The sequence below is a fragment of the Coturnix japonica genome, chromosome 38, assembly GCF_054131305.1.
Source record: "Coturnix japonica strain WE chromosome 38, WE-NBRP24, whole genome shotgun sequence".
Classification (NCBI taxonomy): Eukaryota; Metazoa; Chordata; class Aves; order Galliformes; family Phasianidae; genus Coturnix; species Coturnix japonica.
The window spans coordinates 2,642,297-2,659,859 of record NC_140700.1 but is presented as its reverse complement, the minus strand read 5'-3'; the positions used below and the strand labels follow the sequence as shown (position 1 = coordinate 2,659,859).

The window sequence follows — 17,563 nt, the reverse complement described above, 5'->3', positions numbered from 1 at the left end:
GCTCTTTGAGGGCTCGTGCTGCAGCCACCTGGTTCAGAGGCTCTAACCCATCTCTGGAGCCATTCAGATCTGAAAGGTGGGAGATCCCCACGTGTGAATCAGCCTTGTGCTGCCTGCTTGGCTCTGCTGCCCTCTGCCCATGCAGCCTGGAGAGCTGCACCCCTTCACCTCCATGCGGCGTTCACTCTGAAACCTAATGATGGCAGAGCTACGGCCTTACTGCTGATTAGTTCTGCTTTGCTGCTCAGAGCAGGGAGGGGCGATGCATTGGTCAGCTCTGCAGTGCTTCCCTCCACCAAATGAAGATGTTGCAATTAATGTGAGCTTTCCAAGAGGGCTCTGATCCAATGTGAGGACAGCACGGCCGCCGGGACCGCGATCCTTGGGCAAGGAGGGACACGCCAAGGCAGGGGGTGTGGGAGCTGACTCAGCTCATGGATGTCTTTATTCGAACTCTAGTGCGGCTGGACAGGGAGAGGCATGCGTACAGGACAGAGGAAATGGGAGTAGTATTGCCTTCATCACAGAGATATGGAACAGCATTAGAAAGACACCGACCTTTTCAGGCCAGCCAGGCTCACCCCCACCTCAGCACCCGTCCCCATCCCCTATTGCTTCCCATCCCCATCCCCCCAGCCCACCCCGTGATGGCACAGCACCCCATGTGTGGCACCCAGCGTGGAGGAGAGCCCCAGTTTGGCAATGGAGGTGGTCAGAGCGTGGATGGGGCACTGTGCAGGAGCGAGGGGTGAGCAGCTGGCAGGGCTCCGGCTGGGTCACATCAGCAGGATGGCAGCAGCTGGGGCTCGTGTCCGAAAGCAGGGGCAGAGGATGGGGCAGAGCACAGTGGGGCTGGCAGCAGGCAGGGAGCCCCCCACTGCCCCTCTTCAGCAGGGGACGTGGCTGCCAAACCCCACTTCTCCAGCCATGGGGATGGCAGCCAGAGCTTTGGGTCGCTGCATGGGGCAGGCAAAGCTCAGTGGGAGAGCATCCCTTAGCCTCAGGGAGAGCGCCCCTGGGGCAGAGCATCCCTCGGGTTTGGGGGGAGCACCCCTTGGCACCGGTGACAGCATCTCCCTTGGGCAGAGCACCCCTTGGCCATGGGGAGAGCATCTGTAGGGGAATGCATCACTCAGCCTTGGGGAGAGGATCCTGGAGCCATGGGGTAGCACCCCTGGGCCTCAGGGAATGAATCCCTTTGGGCAAACATCCCTTAGCTTCAGGGAGAGCATCCCTCGGGGCACACGTCCCTCGCTGGGGTGCTGCCTGCATCCAGCTGGGGCTCAGGAGAAGGTGACCACCTCACCCTGGGGGTAACTGGAAGAGAGGACGTCTTGGCAGGTGTCTGCAATAGAAGACAGAGGTATTAAACACAGCGTTGGGCACCGCTTCCATCAGCTGTTTGTGGGGAAAGAGAGGGAGAGAGATATGAGGACCGGCACTTCATAAAGTGCAGAAAGCACAGTGCAAAGGGATACAGCCTTCTCCAGAGGGAGAAATTGCAGCTGTTCCTTCAATAAACTGATAAAAGTGTTTTTAAAATGATATTAAATGGGTCCAGAGACCCTCAGCCAAGATGGAAATGGGTGGAGAACCAAAGAGAAACAGACATAGGGATGGGGACATGGGGAATGCCTCCACCTCAGCTCCTCCTTGGTTCTCTACCAGTACTGGAGTTGAGGTTAAAGAACAAAGAGCAGAGGGAAACCATCATCCTCACTGCATCCTCCAGGATGGGACCAAAGTCTCCAATCCAACCCTTAGCCAGATGTCCCAAAGCCAAGCTGAGTGCATTAATATCCTGCAGTGGTTTATTTTTCACTCTCTCTCTCTCTTTCTCATTCGTTATCATTGAATTAATTAACATTGATTGGAGCTCTGAGTCACAACACCGCCCATACCCGTGTGTGCCAGGTTGCCAAGGGCCGTCAGGCTGGGAGACAGCTCTGATCCTATTGATAAGCACAGGGCTGCCCTTTCCTCCCAGCCATATCACTGCAGAACCCAACACTGGGCTCTCAAGGCTCCTTTCATCCCTTGCAGCTCCAAAACTTGGCTTCCCATCGTCTTCTGCTGTGGGTTGGGCTCTCCATAAGCACCATCATTTCAATGCTACATCCCTTAAAACACTGGGGATTACAGCCCATAACTCCCCAATGATGGGCTGCTTTGGGGATCCTCCTTCATCCCTATACATAAATAGGGGTGGGATGCAGCTGCTGATCCGTGGCTGCTCCCACTTTGGAGAGCAGCTGGAATCTCTCTGTGTCTCCCTGGGCCAGCTGGAGCATCCCCAGCAGCTCTATTGATTTCCCAGCGACACAACCCAGCTTTTAACTCCCATCTCCTCCTCCTCCTCCCTGCTCAGAGCTGTTACACGTGTGAGCTCAGACCTGCTGCCCTCATCCCCCCCGGGAGAGCCTTGGGAAGCAGCTCAGCAGCCATGGAGAAATCAGTGCCATTACAAATAAATAACAACAGAGGAGAATTGGGTTTCATCTCTGTCCCCAGACAAAGCCACTGCAAGAAAACCACCCTCCTGCCTGCACCCAACCTCACCCAATGTCTCCAGTGTGAATCAACCCTTCCCAGCTGAGACCTGGCCCCAATTTGGTTTGCAGGAGGAGCTGCCCCCCAGAATGCCTGCTTTCCTCCTAATGGATCTCCCCATGCACAGCCCCATCTCTGCCTCCACCTCCTGCCCCAGCACAGCGTTTGGGTAGGTCCTACCCTTATTCTGCAGGTGGTTTTTCCTATTTCTTTTATGCTCTGTTTGAGGACAAGAGGTTGTGCAGGTGAAGCATCCAACCAGACCCCATGGTGCAGACACAATGGGATGGAGCCACCCTAGAAAGCATTTGGGTCCAACCCACAGCAATCCATAGGATGCTTTTCTTCTCTATGCTTTAACAGGGGGGGAATAGGACCCCAATCCTCACCCAACACTGCATAGATTGGGGTGAGCCTCAATCTGCTCCTTCACTGCCCAAGCAGAGGAACAGAGCACCGGACCGGGAGGTGGGAGGGGGAGGCTCTATTTTTAAGCTCAGCTGCATCTTATTTTGCATCTGCCTCTGCTCTCTCTGTGTTCCTCGTCAGCACGGGCAAAGGCTACAGCTGCTTTCTTGTTTTTTTTCTCTATCATTTCATTGCCATCACATAAGCACCGAGGATTTTTTTCCTGGCAGTCAGGGGAAGTCAGAACCAGGCTGCTTCTGGGTAGAGCAATTACTCTCCTGACATCTTCACCTCCCGCCCCGCTGCCTGACAGACCTTTCTATTTTCCTTCCTCTTTCGGGCATCTCCTGAGAAACAGAGCAGTTGTTGCAGCAATAACAATTAATACTTTGCACGCAACCCTGCTGCGACGCAGGACGGCCATCCGAGGCCCTGGGAGCAAGAAAAGCAGATGGGGGTTGATGGGGGCACTGCCCCAAACTCACCCCAGCTCCTAAGGATGAGCTGCTTGCTCAGCTCAGCAGACAGACAGATGGGGGGGTGCAGGGATACAGATCACAGCATGGAGCTCTGCAGGTGGGAAGAGCAGCCCTAAGCTCAGCCCTGCTATGGAGCAGCACCTGCAGCTGTGATGGCAAGAGGAGCACAGGATGCAGCTCTCTCTGGCTCTGTGTTGCATGCAGGGATGAGGCACCCGGAGCACAGCATCCTGCAGTGCCCAACAGCTGAGCAGGACAGGACACAGCTCTGCCTTTAGGGCCAGAAGGGAAATAGTAAGATCAGCCACTGCAGCTCAGCCATCACTGCACCATCACTGCAGCTCAACTGCTGCAGCTCAGACATCAATGCAGCTCAACTACTGCAGTTCAACGACTGCATCCCAGTCACTGCAGCTCAACCATCACTGCAGCTCAGCCACTGCAGTGCAACAACTGCAGCTCAGCCACTGCAGTTCAACCTCTGCTGCTCAACTAATGCATCCCAGTCACTGCAGCTCAACCATCACTGCAGCTCAGTCACTGCATCATCATTGCAGCTCAGCCAATCCTGCAGCTCCACCACTGCAGTTCAACAACTGCAGCTCAGCTACTGCAGTTCAACCTCTGCTGCTCAACTAATGCATCTCAGTCACTGCAGCTCAACCATCACTGCAGCTCAGTCATCATTGCACCTCAATTACTTCACTTCAACAACTGCAGATCATTCACTGCAGCTCAACCATCACTGCAGCTCAAGCAATGCATCCCAGTCACTGCAGCTCAAGCATCACTGCAGCTCAGCTACTGCAGTGCAGTCACTGCAGCTCAACCAATGCATCCCAGTCACTGCAGCTCAGCCATCACTGCAGCTCAGTCACTGCATCATCATTACAGCTCAACTACTGCAGCTCAGTCATTGCAGCTCAACCATCACTGCACCTCAACCAATGCACCCCAGTCACTGCAGCTCAACCACCACTGCAGTTCATCCACTGCACACTGCTGAGTTTTTAAGCCCTGTTTTCAGAGCAGGGTGGAGGCTGCCCCTCCTGCTATCTATCGATCCCCTCTGTCAAGTATAAATCAAACCACCTTGCTTTCTCCTGGTGCGTTTTAACTGAGCCGGAATGCTCGCTGCTTTCCAGATCCCTAAACATAGACAAGTGGCTGGGAGGATATTTGGGGGAAGTATCGTATTCACTCGACTCTATTCTTATCCTATTCTCCAGGCAGCCAATTTTGGCCACTGTTTGTGATAAGACTCCAGGCTGCGGAGCCATTTAGCTCTGATCCAGCACGGCTCCTCTTCTATCCTTAGCAGTGGGATTAACCCCTGCTCTCTCACCCCCCAAAACCCACTGGGACCTCACCCGAAAATCCCAGCACCCCGCTGCCCCAAAGTGCTATTAGAGGAAGGAGAAGCAGAGGGGGGGAGGAAGGAGAGTGAAGATGCTGTGGGTTTTGCACCAGTTTGGTGCCTCCCACAGAAATGCCTCTGTCTCCCATTCGGGGCCCTGTTGTTTTAGAGGAGCTTTTGCACATTAGTCATGCCTTCCACCGAGTTGCATAACAGCCAAGGCTAAAAATTGCCAAGCGTGGCTCCACGTTGGCTCTAACAGGAAACCAAGGATCAACACTGTGCTACAAACAGGGTTTACCACACCAAACCTGAGGCTGCTGGGGTTAATCCTCTGCTCCCAATGCCTCCTCCAAACCTGGAGCCTTTCTGCACCATGCAGGGCTGCTGGCTCTGCTCAGCTCATCCCCAACACCAGCACACGACCTTGGGTAAATCATTTATGATTCTGAGCCCAAGGAAAGCACGGAGGGTCACCTTGTGCCTTGTATGGACTCAAGTGGGGGGCGGTGAATCTCAGCTCCTCCTGCTCCAAGTGCATGGAGTGATCCGAGGGGAGGATGCACTGAGACCTCACCCTCGTAGGAGGGGATGCCATGAGCCCCATCCCACTCCATGGGATCCATCCACATCCACATCCCCATGGGATGCTGTGCCCCACATCCCAAACCCATCCCAGCAGAGCACTGGGGCACCACCAGCTCTTCCATCACACCCCCCTCCCCACAACTCCCAGCTCTTTAGGGACCCATCCACCCCCATCTCACCCTTTATCCCCCATTTCCCCCCAATTACAAGGGGCTGACATTGAGGTGGCAAAACCCCCACCCCTCCCTGAGACCACCCCCCCAATCAGACAGAGAAGCAGACACAAGCAGAGAAGCAGAGTGAAGCACAGAAAAAGCACCAAACAAGAGGGGAAGTGCTGCTGGGCAGGGAATAGAGATTTATTCATCTGGTGCCTCCAGAAATTGGAGGCTGTTTGAAAAAAAAGAGCCCTAAAATGAGATGAACTCAGCCATTTCCAGCACGACAATATGTAATTCGATGAGTCAATGCATCCTTCTTGCATTCCCAGCCCAAGTGCAACAGGGCCACGGGAAGGGACCACATTGGGGATGAGTGAGGTTTCCAAGGCATTAAAAACACTGATCAGCCCCTCCCACCCCCATGGGGGCTGTCCCAAAAGCATGGAGACAAGAGGAAGAAGTGCATGGAGACGTCGGGGGTCCTGTCTGCAGGCAAAGGAACAGGGTGGGCTGCAGGTCAGGGCCCACTTCTTGGTGATGGGGACATCCTGGGCATCAGTGGGGACACAGCATCACAGGGATTGGGGGGGACAGAGCGACACGGGGAGCGTGCAGCCAACACACAAAGCAGGATCCAGGTGGCATTTAAAGGATGGAGGGGACGGGGGAGCAGGGAGAGCTGTAGCGTGATGCCAGGGGAGCCAACCCCCCTGCAGGTCCTGCCACACCATCTATGCTGCTTAAGCTCCGGGATTTTCCATAGCCTTTGTGAAGAAAAGGGACAGAGGAGAGGTTAGAGCCGCATTCAGCCCCACACCTGAACGCTATAAACCCCCTCCCCAAGAGATCCAGAAAGAGCAATGCTGCTCCTTACAGCCTCTAAGAACCTGCTGAGCCCTCTCCCCCCCCACCCTGCACCCCACAGCCACCCCTTCTCCATGGGGTGCCCCACAGCGTGGAGCTGTGCTGGTTGTGGGGCACTGCATCACCCCACTGCTGGGCCTGGGGGGTAAGAGGGCCTGGTGTCTGAATGAGAGATGGATCCAGGCAGGTTGTGGGCTGAAGTGATTGGGGAAAAGCAGCAGAACTCAAAGGAATGTGGGATTTGGAAGGAGCGGTTCCTCCAGCTCTGGATTGTTAAGCAGCAAGCTGCTGCTGACACCTTTCTGCATGCAGAGGAGCAGGTAGGAACGCTCAGGGTTTCCTATGAACAAGCACATTGAAAAGCAAACATTTCCATGTCTATATGCGTGGAGCCCTTCGCATACCCCCCCCCAATAGCCAGAAACTGCTTGGGCTCAGATGGAAAAGCAACAGCCAGATCTTCTCCTAGGCCAAAAGCAAAACCAGGGGTCCCACATGAGCCCCAAGCTGTGATGTCTGCCCAGCTCCAAAGGCCGCGGGGGCTTCCACCGAGCTGCAGGCCAGCTTGCTGTGATGCAAATCCTTGCGGTGCACGTGCATGCTCACACATGCTTTGAGCCAGCAGCAGATGGGGATGGGGTAATGCAAGCAGGCAGCAGAGCCCAGCAACACGTGTGCATTTACCAGCAGCCTGGTGCCCGCCTGCTGCTTGCACACACACACACACACACTCACGTCCCTGTGCAAACGTGGGTTTGTCCCTGCTCCCTCCCAGCCGAGCATCACCAGCAGATGCTGCATTCACATGAGCACTCGGTCCACATGCCAGGCACGGCTCTGCACTAATAGAGGGAAATCAGTGCTGTGATGAGCTGGGCTCTGCTCAATGTGGTGCTTTGTAGTGCCGGGTGGTGAATCCCATTATCTCCATTCCCTCTCTGGAAGGGCTGCTCTGGTTTCTGCCTTGCTGTTCCTAGACCATCCTAACACACCTTGCTTGCTGCTGGCCTTGTCCCACCTCCATATCCCTACATGAAAGCAGAGGATGTGTGCTCAGGTGCCAAGATAGAGCCGTGCCAATACCCATATCCCAGCAGGATGCATTGCTGGAGGAAGATACGGGGTCTGCAGCAACCCCCAGCAGCATGGAGGAAGGAAGGTGACCCCATTGGAAGCAGCCAAAGGGACACAAGACAAACACCACTATGCAAGTTTCACACTGCACTCTGGCTCTATCCATGGGGTGATGGGCAGGGTTGATTTTTGTTTGAGCTGCCCCTAAAGAAACCAACTGTTGGCATCAGTGTTCCAACCATAGAGGCCAAGACCTGCAGCACATTCCTGAAGCAGCCCCATTCCCACAGCTTGTACAGACATGGGTACCTGTCCCAGCATCTGACAGATGGCCATCAGCAAATCGGGCTCCGAACCAAGCTCATCTCAGTGTGCAGAGCTGCCAGCATCCCGGTACCAGAACAAACAGCCCCAGCAGGAGATAAATCAGGAAGAGGTGCTCTGCAGCTCCCAGTGCCCTCAGGCATGAACATAGGGAGGCTGCTCTGCCCACAATGGGGTATGTCACCATGGAAGACATTGGCCTGAACCAGAGTCCCACCTGCCCGTCCCCAATGGCAAAAGGACTGAGGTTTTCCCTTCCCAAAGGGTCTCACATTGCTGTGTGAGATTGAGCGACCCACCCAGTTCTAATTGCAATAAAACGCTCTGATACCTGCAGGAAGGACAGAAGAGTCACCCAGAGACCACAATAGTGCCCTTCTAAAGAGCTCTAGCTGCCACCACACAAGGAAAATAACAGCAATATTAATTTCCTGGCCTTATTTCTTGGTCTTTGAGGTCCCTTCCATCCCAACCCAAGTCATGTCATTTGGGAGCCCAGCAAGAGCCGCACTCAGCAGTCAGATCTTCCATTGGCTTCAATGGGGCCCAGCTGCAATTCATCAGCTGAAGAGCTGCCTGACTTCAGCATCTCCCAAGGATGAAGGCAGCACAGGCTTCCATCCTCCCCCCATCCCTTCCTGTGTCCTCCCCAGGGTAGAAGCATTACCCCTCCCCTCTTCTCTTTAGGGAGCATTGAGGAAAGAGCCCAGCTTGAGAGCAAACAGCACTTCCAGGCAGAGCACTGAGAACTTAAAGCACATGTTTGTATAATGCTCTGCTGCCCAAAAATGAATGTAGCTTTTATTTTCCCCCCCCTCTTTTCAAGGGAGGAGGTTGTGTGTGGGAACACCAAAGGGAATCCTTGATTTCCCAGGAGAACGCAACCAATTTGCTTCTGCTAATACAATAACTGCCACCAGCCCCAAATGCCAACCCACAACTCCAGGGCTGCCAGAACCCAGGGAGAAAAAGGCACCGGGGGGTGTGGGATGGACCAAAGCACCACAATTGGGGGTCACAGCCCCCAAAATGAAACCCTTCCTCTTTGGCAAGCAATAGACTGAGGGCTTGCAAAGTACAGCATCATCCCATTCCCTGCCTGGCCCAGCTCCCATGCATGAGGGTGAGGGACTAAGTGGGGTTAAGCAGTGCTGAGAAGGGAGAAGTAGGTCAGTGCTGCAGCTCTGCATCCTCCCACACCCCCTCGGACATAGAAGAGAGCAGGAAAACTGCACAACTAAAGAACTGAGCTGTGCCCTAAGGATCAACCCAGGGTGCAGGTAAATCCTGTGGATCCAGGTGGGCAGGAGATGTGAAGGGACCTGACTGAAGATAACTGTCTCTTTGTCAGTGGAAGAAGAGCTCTGTGTTTTCCTGGCTGGTCTCACCCACAGTTTTCCCCCAACACTTCCCAAATCTCACTATCCAAAGCAGGAGGAGACAGCCTTCCTGGCAGCCCTTTTGGCAAGGCAGCAGTTGACACAGCACGGTTCCCCACGCTCAAAGCCACCAAAAGGCAACAGAGGAGGAGAGGGAAAGGACAGAGAAAAGACCACAGACTCTTTTTCCCTATTGAAAACCTTCCGACCTGCTTCAGCCACAGCCTCATCACCTCCCCAGGAGGGGCACAGCACCCTGAGGTGGGTGAGCAGAGAGTGGGGCCATCCCTAGTGTGACAAGCATCAGCTCCCAGATCCCAAACAGCAGCAATCAAGGGGGGAGAAAACAAGGAGGTAAAAGCTACCACAGAGGGACACAATGGATGGAGATGAAGCAGGTAGAGAGACAGAGAGATTAAGGGACTTGGGGGGACCTGGAAATGGAGGGAGCAGAGAAGAGCCAGGCAGGCAGATGGAGATGAACCCCAGCCTCAAACGGATGCAATAAGCCTCATCTCCAGCCCACAGCTCCCAGCCCTGACTGTACCTTTCTGGATGCCTCCATCTGCTGTGCAGGAGAAGTCACCCGTAGCCAGGAGGAAGCACGTGGAGGATTTCTTGTTCTTGTCACGGGTGCTCGAGCGTCGCATGGGCCGCTTCTCCTCGTCGGATGGGGACAGTGGCTGCTCCTCATCTGACAGCACCACATTGGCCTCACCGTTCTGCTTGGAGTCTATAAGAAAGGCAGCAGAAAGCCATCAGCAGGGAGAACCTGTAAAGCAATGTGCTCAGAGTGGCCAGAAGGGGCTCATCAGACCCTACAACAAGCTCATAGGTGGCTTAGAGCATCTCCCAATAATCCAGGTACATCCAAGATAAATTACAGCTACCAGAGAAGCAGAACCATGTTAAATCTTAACCCAGAGCAGCAAAGAACTCTTCCATCTACTGAGGGCTGCATAGGGTCAGCTAGGGGAGAAACCCCCCTGGGTCATTGAAATCCATCCCCACAGCTGATGGGAATTTGCTCTTCCAAATACACACCATCTGCAATAGGAGCTGCAATAGGGGGGATTTACAGCACCTGACTCTGGGTTGCCATCTAAGAAGATGCTGTCTTGAGTTCCTGAATCAGTGCTGGGGTGAATGAATGGGCCTGACAGCACCTCCTGCTCCCCACTGCGGGGTCTCCTGGTGCAGATGGGCTGTGCAAGCACTTGGGAAAGACATATTTATAAAGGAAACCCCATAGAGGGCATTGGAACCTCCTTGTGCCCCCACAAGTGAAGTGCTTCAGGACCAACACCATGTTGGGACAGCACACAGCATGGCATCTCCCATTTCATTTACCCATAAACAGTTAATGCCAAGGCTGGGTACCCAAGTGATGCTGCCCATAGCTGGGCTATGCAGAGTCAGGGACATCCCTCCTTTTAACAGAAGAACACACTGGGAATGCCCCAAAACTCCAGCTCAGTGCATGAGACCAAAGTACAAATGCATGGAGGCTGTTTTTGCTCCTGCCTGGGCAGCACTGGGCTCACTATGCAGGGAGACCACATCTCATAGGGGATGAATGGGGAAGTGAGGTCAGGCCCCAGGCAGTACCTATGGAGTGATCAGCTCTGGTGAAGCACGCCCTGGTGTGATTTCTCCCCTTATAGTGTGAGGAAGGAAAAGAAAACCAACCCCAGGGACATTACCAAAGTGAGACGGGGGTTGGGATGACAGTCAACAAGAGCTGGGTCTGCGGTCTATGGGAGTTGGGTCAGTGGTCTTATCTCTGTCAGGGTAAAGAGGATGGACACCAGGCAGGGACACCCTGAGTCACAACAAGGTGATTTGGAGAGCAGAATACGGCCCTTCCCCTGTGCCCAGCTCTAGCGGGTGATCCACCAACACCACTCCTCATTCTGCACTAAGACCTCAGCACCCTGAGAGCCCATGGCAGCATATGGGAACAGATCTGCAGCCTTGGGGGGCTCCCAGATGTCTCCCCCTCCCTCTGCCCCACCTTTGGGGTCTCACCTGACCGCTTCCGCTCAGCCACCCCTTCCTCTACCGCCAATGGGCAGGTGTCGCTCTGGGTGCTGTTACGGGGGGAGTTCTCCTCAGATTTGCAGTAGGTGGGGGAGTCCATCGGGGCTGGACGGGGTATATGCTTTTTCTTCTTCTTTGGCAGCTTCTGCTTGGCCATGGCCAGCGAATAGTACATCCCAAAGTTATTGACAATGACGGGCACGGGCATGGCGATGGTGAGCACCCCGGCCAGCGCACAGAGAGCACCCACCACCATGCCCGACCAGGTTTTGGGGTACATATCACCATAGCCCAGCGTCGTCATCGTCACCACGGCCCACCAGAACCCGATGGGGATGTTCTTAAAGTGAGTCGGGTCGCTCCCGCTGGTGTCAGACGTCTTGGCTCCGATCCGCTCGGCGTAATAGATCATGGTGGCAAAAATCAAGACCCCCAAAGCCAGGAAGATGATGAGGAGCAGGAATTCATTGGTGCTGGCCCGGAGCGTGTGGCCCAGCACACGGAGACCCACAAAGTGCCGGGTCAGCTTGAAGATCCGAAGGATCCGGACGAAACGAACCACACGCAGGAAACCCAGCACGTCCCGGGCAGCTTTGGAGGACAGACCACTAAGCCCAACCTCCAGGTAGAAGGGCAAGATGGCCACAAAGTCAATGATGTTGAGCATGTTCTTAACGAAGAGCAGCTTATCTGGGCAGCAGACGATACGAACCAGGAACTCCAGGGTGAACCAGAGGACGCAGACGCCTTCGATGTAGGTGAGGATGGGCTCCGTCTCCACCTTGTGCGTCAGCAGGATGGTCGTGGTGTTGCCCACCACGAGGGTCTCCGTCACGTTGACGTTGATGTTGAAGGCCTCGTGTGTCTCCAGGCAGAAGGTGGTGATGGAGACCAGGATAAAGAAGAGCGAGGCAAAAGCAACTACCTGCAAATGCAGAATTAGCCGAGCTGTTAGCTGAACTTCCTGGTGATGCATGGAAAGATTTGGGTTACCTGGCTGGGGAGAGCAGTGATGTTATGGAGAGCCACGATGATACCTGCAGGGCAGCCTGAGGCATGCTGCTGGTGTCAGCTGAGTTTAGTGCAGCTCTTCTCATCCCTGCAAGTAAATGGCAACAGCAGGGATGGGAGATGTCCTCATCTGATACAAAAATGAGGCTCAAAACACCCTGAGAGCTGTGCTGTGCCACCCACCTCACAACCAAGGGTGGAGAATGGGGAGGTTGTGTTGTTTGGGTGCTCTATTACTCCATGAACCTAATGTGAGGTCTGGGACACGGGCAAGAACCCCTGAAAAAAGCATCAGAGCAGAAAACCTCACCACCTCCACCTCCATCCTCACCTCCATCTCCATCTTCCTCCCTCCAGGGCTAATTTGGCTCCATGGGAGCAGATCTTGCTCCAGCGCCCTTTGCTGCTAACACAGCTGCAATCTGCTGCTCCCACTGCATGGCTCACAGCATTGCAAACCCTGTCTGGCTGCTCTCTGCACCACGAGCTGCTGGAGGCAACAGCCCGGGTCATTGGCTGGAGTGAATCAGCAGAGGAGACAGCCCTGAGTCATGATGGAGAAACATTAGATGCCCCAGCACTGGTGGTAAAGTGAGAGCATCCTCACCCGGTGTCCCCAAGGGCAAACACACATGGGTCTGGCATAGAGATGAACATCATCCCTCCCTCCCAAAGTGAGGTGTGAAGTTCAGACTCCAATCAATGGAGAAACCTATGGAAGATGATTCTCCCCCCAGTGATGGGTGCTGGCACAGGGATGGGATGAAACGCTTCCTACCCCAAAGCAGAACCTGATGGTGAGACCCTACACTGCCCCGAAGGAGCAAACACTCAGGCAATGGAACAGAGCTGCTGTGTGAGGCGTAGAGGTGAGAGCTGACAGCCCCAGGAGCAACAGCATCCTCTAAAAATAGGAGTCAGGTTCACAGCCAGTGCCATCAGTGCCACCCCCCCCTTCATCAACAGTGCTGCTGCAGTTCGGTGTCAGCTGAAGACCTGACCTGAGCCAGCCCAGCTCTAACCTCTGTTTTGCTCCAATCTCTTTATGTCTTAAATCGCAAATGTCTTAAAAATAACACAGAATCCATGTCTATACACAGCAACCACCGACACAGCGCTGTGAGTCCCACTAAATGAGCTCCCCAGGACCTGCAGATGATGATCCCTGTGCTTGGATGTAGCTTGGGATGGGTGATCCCCACAAAAAACCATCTCCCTCCATGGGGTCCCTAGCATGGAAATCCCAATGGGCACAAGGCCAGGGCTGCAAAGGGAAAAGCAGGAGGAGACAGAGATAGGAGAAGCAGATCTAAGACCACAACCAGAGCAGCTTCCAATTGGGAACAGTGGAGATCGATGCTAAGCTTGGATGGCATCTAACCAGATGCTGGGAGAGAGATGGTGGAGGGAGAGGGAGATGGAAATAGCCACGAACCAACTGACTCAGGGCTCCAGGGGCTGCTCCAGGTGTGAGGAGGAGCAAAGAACGGAGGAATTCAGCCCCTGTGACTCTTAGTCACCGCTGTCACTGGATGCAGGGCTGAACTCCTTCCCCTGCTGCCAGGTCCCTGCCATGGGATGTTCTGCAGCCCCAAACCCCAGCAGCCAACACTGACCCTGTACCAAGGAGCAGGGGGACCTCAGAATGGGTCAGTGCTTCTTTGCTTAGCAAATGCCTTTCCTATAGCAGCTCAGCACAGAACACAGAAACCCAAACTGAACTGGGTGGGAATTTCATTCCCAAATGCCCACATGTGTGTACGTGTGGTGTGGGTACAGCGGGGGGATCATGCATGAATGGGGCCAGATGGCCCTGAAATGGGGAAGGAAAGTGTCAGGGGTCAGTGGGCAGCGCTTTGGGGATGATCTAAGTGCACTGGGGAGGGGAGGTGCTCTGGAAGGCAGTGCCCATAATGTGCTGTGAGCCCAGAGAACCCAAAGGCAGGGGATGGGAGCATGAGGAGATGCCCACTGCGGGCTGCAGATGTGTAAGGATTCCAAATACACATAGGGAGTGTATGAGGTGCATGGAAGGGTTGTGGGGGGAATTGGGGGTGAATGCTGAGCCACTCTCTGTCATTTCAGACACTGTGGCAGTTCAGCAAAGCTCCCATTGACTGCAAAAGGGTAAGGGTGGAAAAAGGAAGACATGGGGATGTCGGCCAATCTCACCTCAGTGTCCTGCAAGGTCATGGAGCAGATCCTTCTGGAAGCTCTGCTAAGGCACACGGAGGACAGCAACAGCCAGCATGGCCTCAATGGGGGCAAATGGTGCCTGGGGGTCTTCTGCAATGTGGCTGAATCTACAGCCCTGCTGCACAGAGCTGTGATCCACATCCACAGAGTGTACGAGGCCATGGCTGGACCTGAGCAGCCTGAGCTGGTTGGGAGCCGACCCATGGCAGAGATTGGGCTGGGTGATCTTTGAGATCCCTTCCAACACAACCGTGCTGTGATCCTGTGATTCTGAGAGGGTTGTGTGTGTGTGTGTGTGTGTGTGTGTGTGTGAGATAGAGCTGCAGCTGTCAGCCTGTGCTCACACGTGCTGATGGGGACCGTATGCTGCGCGTGGGCTGCATCGACGTGGTGACAGTGGGGGGCCAAGGGTGCAGGGCACCAGCAGGGCTGCATGGGGCACCTCTGAGGCCTGAAGAGGGGTACGAGCTCCCTGCAGACAAAGGCAAGGATCCCATTTACTTCAGGACCCGATTTTGGTGTTTCCCTACCCAGCACCTCCTGCTGGCACAGGGCACAGTCCCATTAAGTGCTGTTTTGCAGTGTATGCTTGCACACAAGCAAGAGGAAGCAGTCCTGTCTGTCCTAGAGCATCCTGAATCTCTGCCAGGGCTCAGTTCTGCCAAGGGCTCTCCCAGACAGTCCCACACCTCTGTGACAGGCCAGGAGGTGCTCAGTAGCACCCATGGGTGTGAAGGGGACCCCCAGCCTCAGCCCACATTGAGAAGGGATGGGAAGGTGATGGACGAGGTCTCCCATGGGATGGGAGATGGTCAGGAATGGGATACCCAGCGGAGCTTCCCATGGGGTGGCAGAAGGCCAGGAGCACGACACGCAATGAAGAGTCCATCCCACTCTTGGAGATGGAGACGCACCCGCAGCACGGCCCCAACTCTACTCACCAGCACATTATGGGAGCTTACCCTTGCTGCCTTGGATGAATAGGGATCCTCAAAGAGCGCCCACATCCTGGGCTGCCAATTCCGACAGCAGCCACCCCCTCCAGCAGCCCCCGCCGCCCCCGACGGCCTGTCCTCCATGCCCAGGCGTTGTAGGGCCATCTCCCTACCCCCTTCCTCTTCGGGTTCCTCTCCTCCAGCCCCTCCTCCAGGCTCAGGACTCTCAAAGATATCCAGGGCCTCTTCAGCATCGCGGTGCTGGCGGTACGTCATCCAGCAGCAGGGCTCCACGTCGGTCTCATCGATGCCCCAGTAGGTGAGCTCCTCCTCGAAGAGAGGCCCACAGATATCAGCCGGGCAGTGCAGCTTGCCAGTGCGGTAATAGTTGAGGACGTAGGAGAAGATCCCGGGGTGACGGTCAAAGAAGAACTCATTGCTTTTACCATCAAAGTCAAAATTGCTTTGGGCATCGGGGTCGGCGAGCCAGGCCAGGCGGGTGCCCGGCAAAGTCCGTAGGGTGCTTTTGTAGGTCTCATGCCGGGTGCCCCCTACGTTGATGGTGATCTTGTCCGAGTCTTCCCCTTTGCCCATCTCTTCCTTCAGGCATGTTTTGGAAGGTGGTTTGTTCCCCGACTTGCGTCCGCGGTAGGAGGAGACACACACCGAGCTAATCATAGATTTCGGTGGACGGGAGACGCGCTTTACGCGCACCCTTCCTCCGGGCGAGGAGCCGGGGGTCGGCGGAGGCGGGCGAGGGGAGCAGCGATGGGACTGGGGAGGGCAGAACGGGGATGCTCAGCCTTCGCTCCGGCCTCCGCCAGCCCCGGCGCCGGGCGAGGGGAGCGGGATGGAGCCGAGCCGGACACCGCTGGCTGCCGGGGGCCGGCAGGGGAGGCTGCAACCTCCACCTCCTCTCAAGCCACCCCCCCCCACATCCCCCCCCCCCCCGGATTAAATCCGCCCTCCGCCCGCAGCCAGCGCGGCCCCGGCGGGCAGCAACAAGTGGAGGCGGGCGGAGAGGGGGGAGGCTGCGGGTGGAGGGTCGGAGGGGTCCGACCGGGATGGAGGAGGCCGGGAGAGGGGAACGAACCCCGGTACCTGCAGCGCCGGTTGCCGGGGGGGGCCCGCCGCTCGCCGCCCGCCCCTCCCGCTCCGCGCTCCCTCCGCCCCCCCCTCCCCGTTTCCCGGTGGCGGTGGTGGGGTGGGGGGGGATGGATGCTCTGCCCCCCCCGTCCCTCCCGAGGCGGCTGCGGCCGTGACAGCGGGGGAGGAGGGGGCGGCCCGGGAGGGCCCTGTTGCGCCGCAGCCCGGCCGGCTCGGGGGTGGGGGGGTTGGAAGCGGCGAGGGCTACTCCGGTTCTCAGCGGGGAAAAGCCGCCGCCGCCGCCGCCTCCCCGGGGGGTTTCATAGGGCTGGGAGAGGGCGGAGGGGTTTCAGGGGCCGACACCGCCCCGACATGTCCCCCCCGCCCCAGCGCCCCCCTGACATCTCCGACCGCTGCCCTCCATCCCTCCATCCTCCCATCCCTTCCCGGCACGCTCCTCCATCCCCGCATCCCTCCCTCCATCCCCCCATCACGCCCATCCGTCAGTCCCTTCCACTCCCCCCACCTCAGCCCCCCGGCCCCCAGCTCACCTCCCCGCGTGCAGCGAGGCTCGGGGGGGGCTCAGTGTCAGCGAGCAGTCAGCCCCGGGCACCCCAGCTCCGCTTCGCTCCGGAGGGGAAATGCAGCCCGGAGCCGCCTGCGGATCTGAAGCCAGCTCTTGGCAGAGGCTCGAGCAGATCCCATCCCTCCCTGGCTCGCAGTCCCTCAGGTCAGCAGAGAGCGACCCCGGGTGCGGGCAGGTGGCTGAGGGGGGAGCAGGGCAGAGCAGGCAGACCCGGCCCTCCTCCCCTCCCACGACCACCCCTCCCCGAGAATCTCCGCTTCTCCTCCTGCGGGAAATGTCTCCCCCCCCGGAGCTTTGCCCGCGGGTATCGCGGGGCACCGACATCCCACCTCCCCCCAAAGCCCCTCCCTGAGGGGGGCTCTTCCATCCCCTTGGGGGCTGGTGAAGCTCAGCCCCATCTCCTGAGGCTAAAGAGAAAGGGACCAACCTGTCACCAAGGTGAAGACCCCCATGAACCCGGTGCTGCCTGTGCTGTTTACTCCAGCGGTGGCACCAGGGGATGCAGGTGGGGGCTTTGGGGTCGTG

The 17,563-nt window shown here is 56.4% G+C and overlaps 1 protein-coding gene across 2 annotated transcripts; it reads right to left on the bottom strand.

Annotated features, from left to right (window-relative positions):
• Positions 1-414: 414 nt before the first annotated feature.
• KCNC4 (potassium voltage-gated channel subfamily C member 4) lies at positions 415-16,503 on the bottom strand. 2 transcript variants are annotated; one of them, XM_015885086.2, is made up of 4 exons: positions 15,394-16,048; positions 11,213-12,149; positions 9,732-9,917; positions 415-1,345 (listed from the first exon to the last, which is right to left on the bottom strand). In XM_015885086.2, exons 1-4 carry the CDS (start codon positions 16,042-16,044, stop codon positions 1,284-1,286), a joined length of 1,836 nt encoding a protein of 611 aa, XP_015740572.2. In that variant the 5' UTR covers positions 16,045-16,048; the 3' UTR covers positions 415-1,283. The 2 variants fall into 2 exon arrangements, with proteins under 2 accessions (XP_015740572.2, XP_015740570.2); XM_015885084.3 differs by lacking the exon at positions 415-1,345 and adding an exon at positions 5,721-6,307 and having other exon boundaries at positions 15,394-16,503.
• Between the last annotated feature and the right edge of the window lie 1,060 nt (positions 16,504-17,563).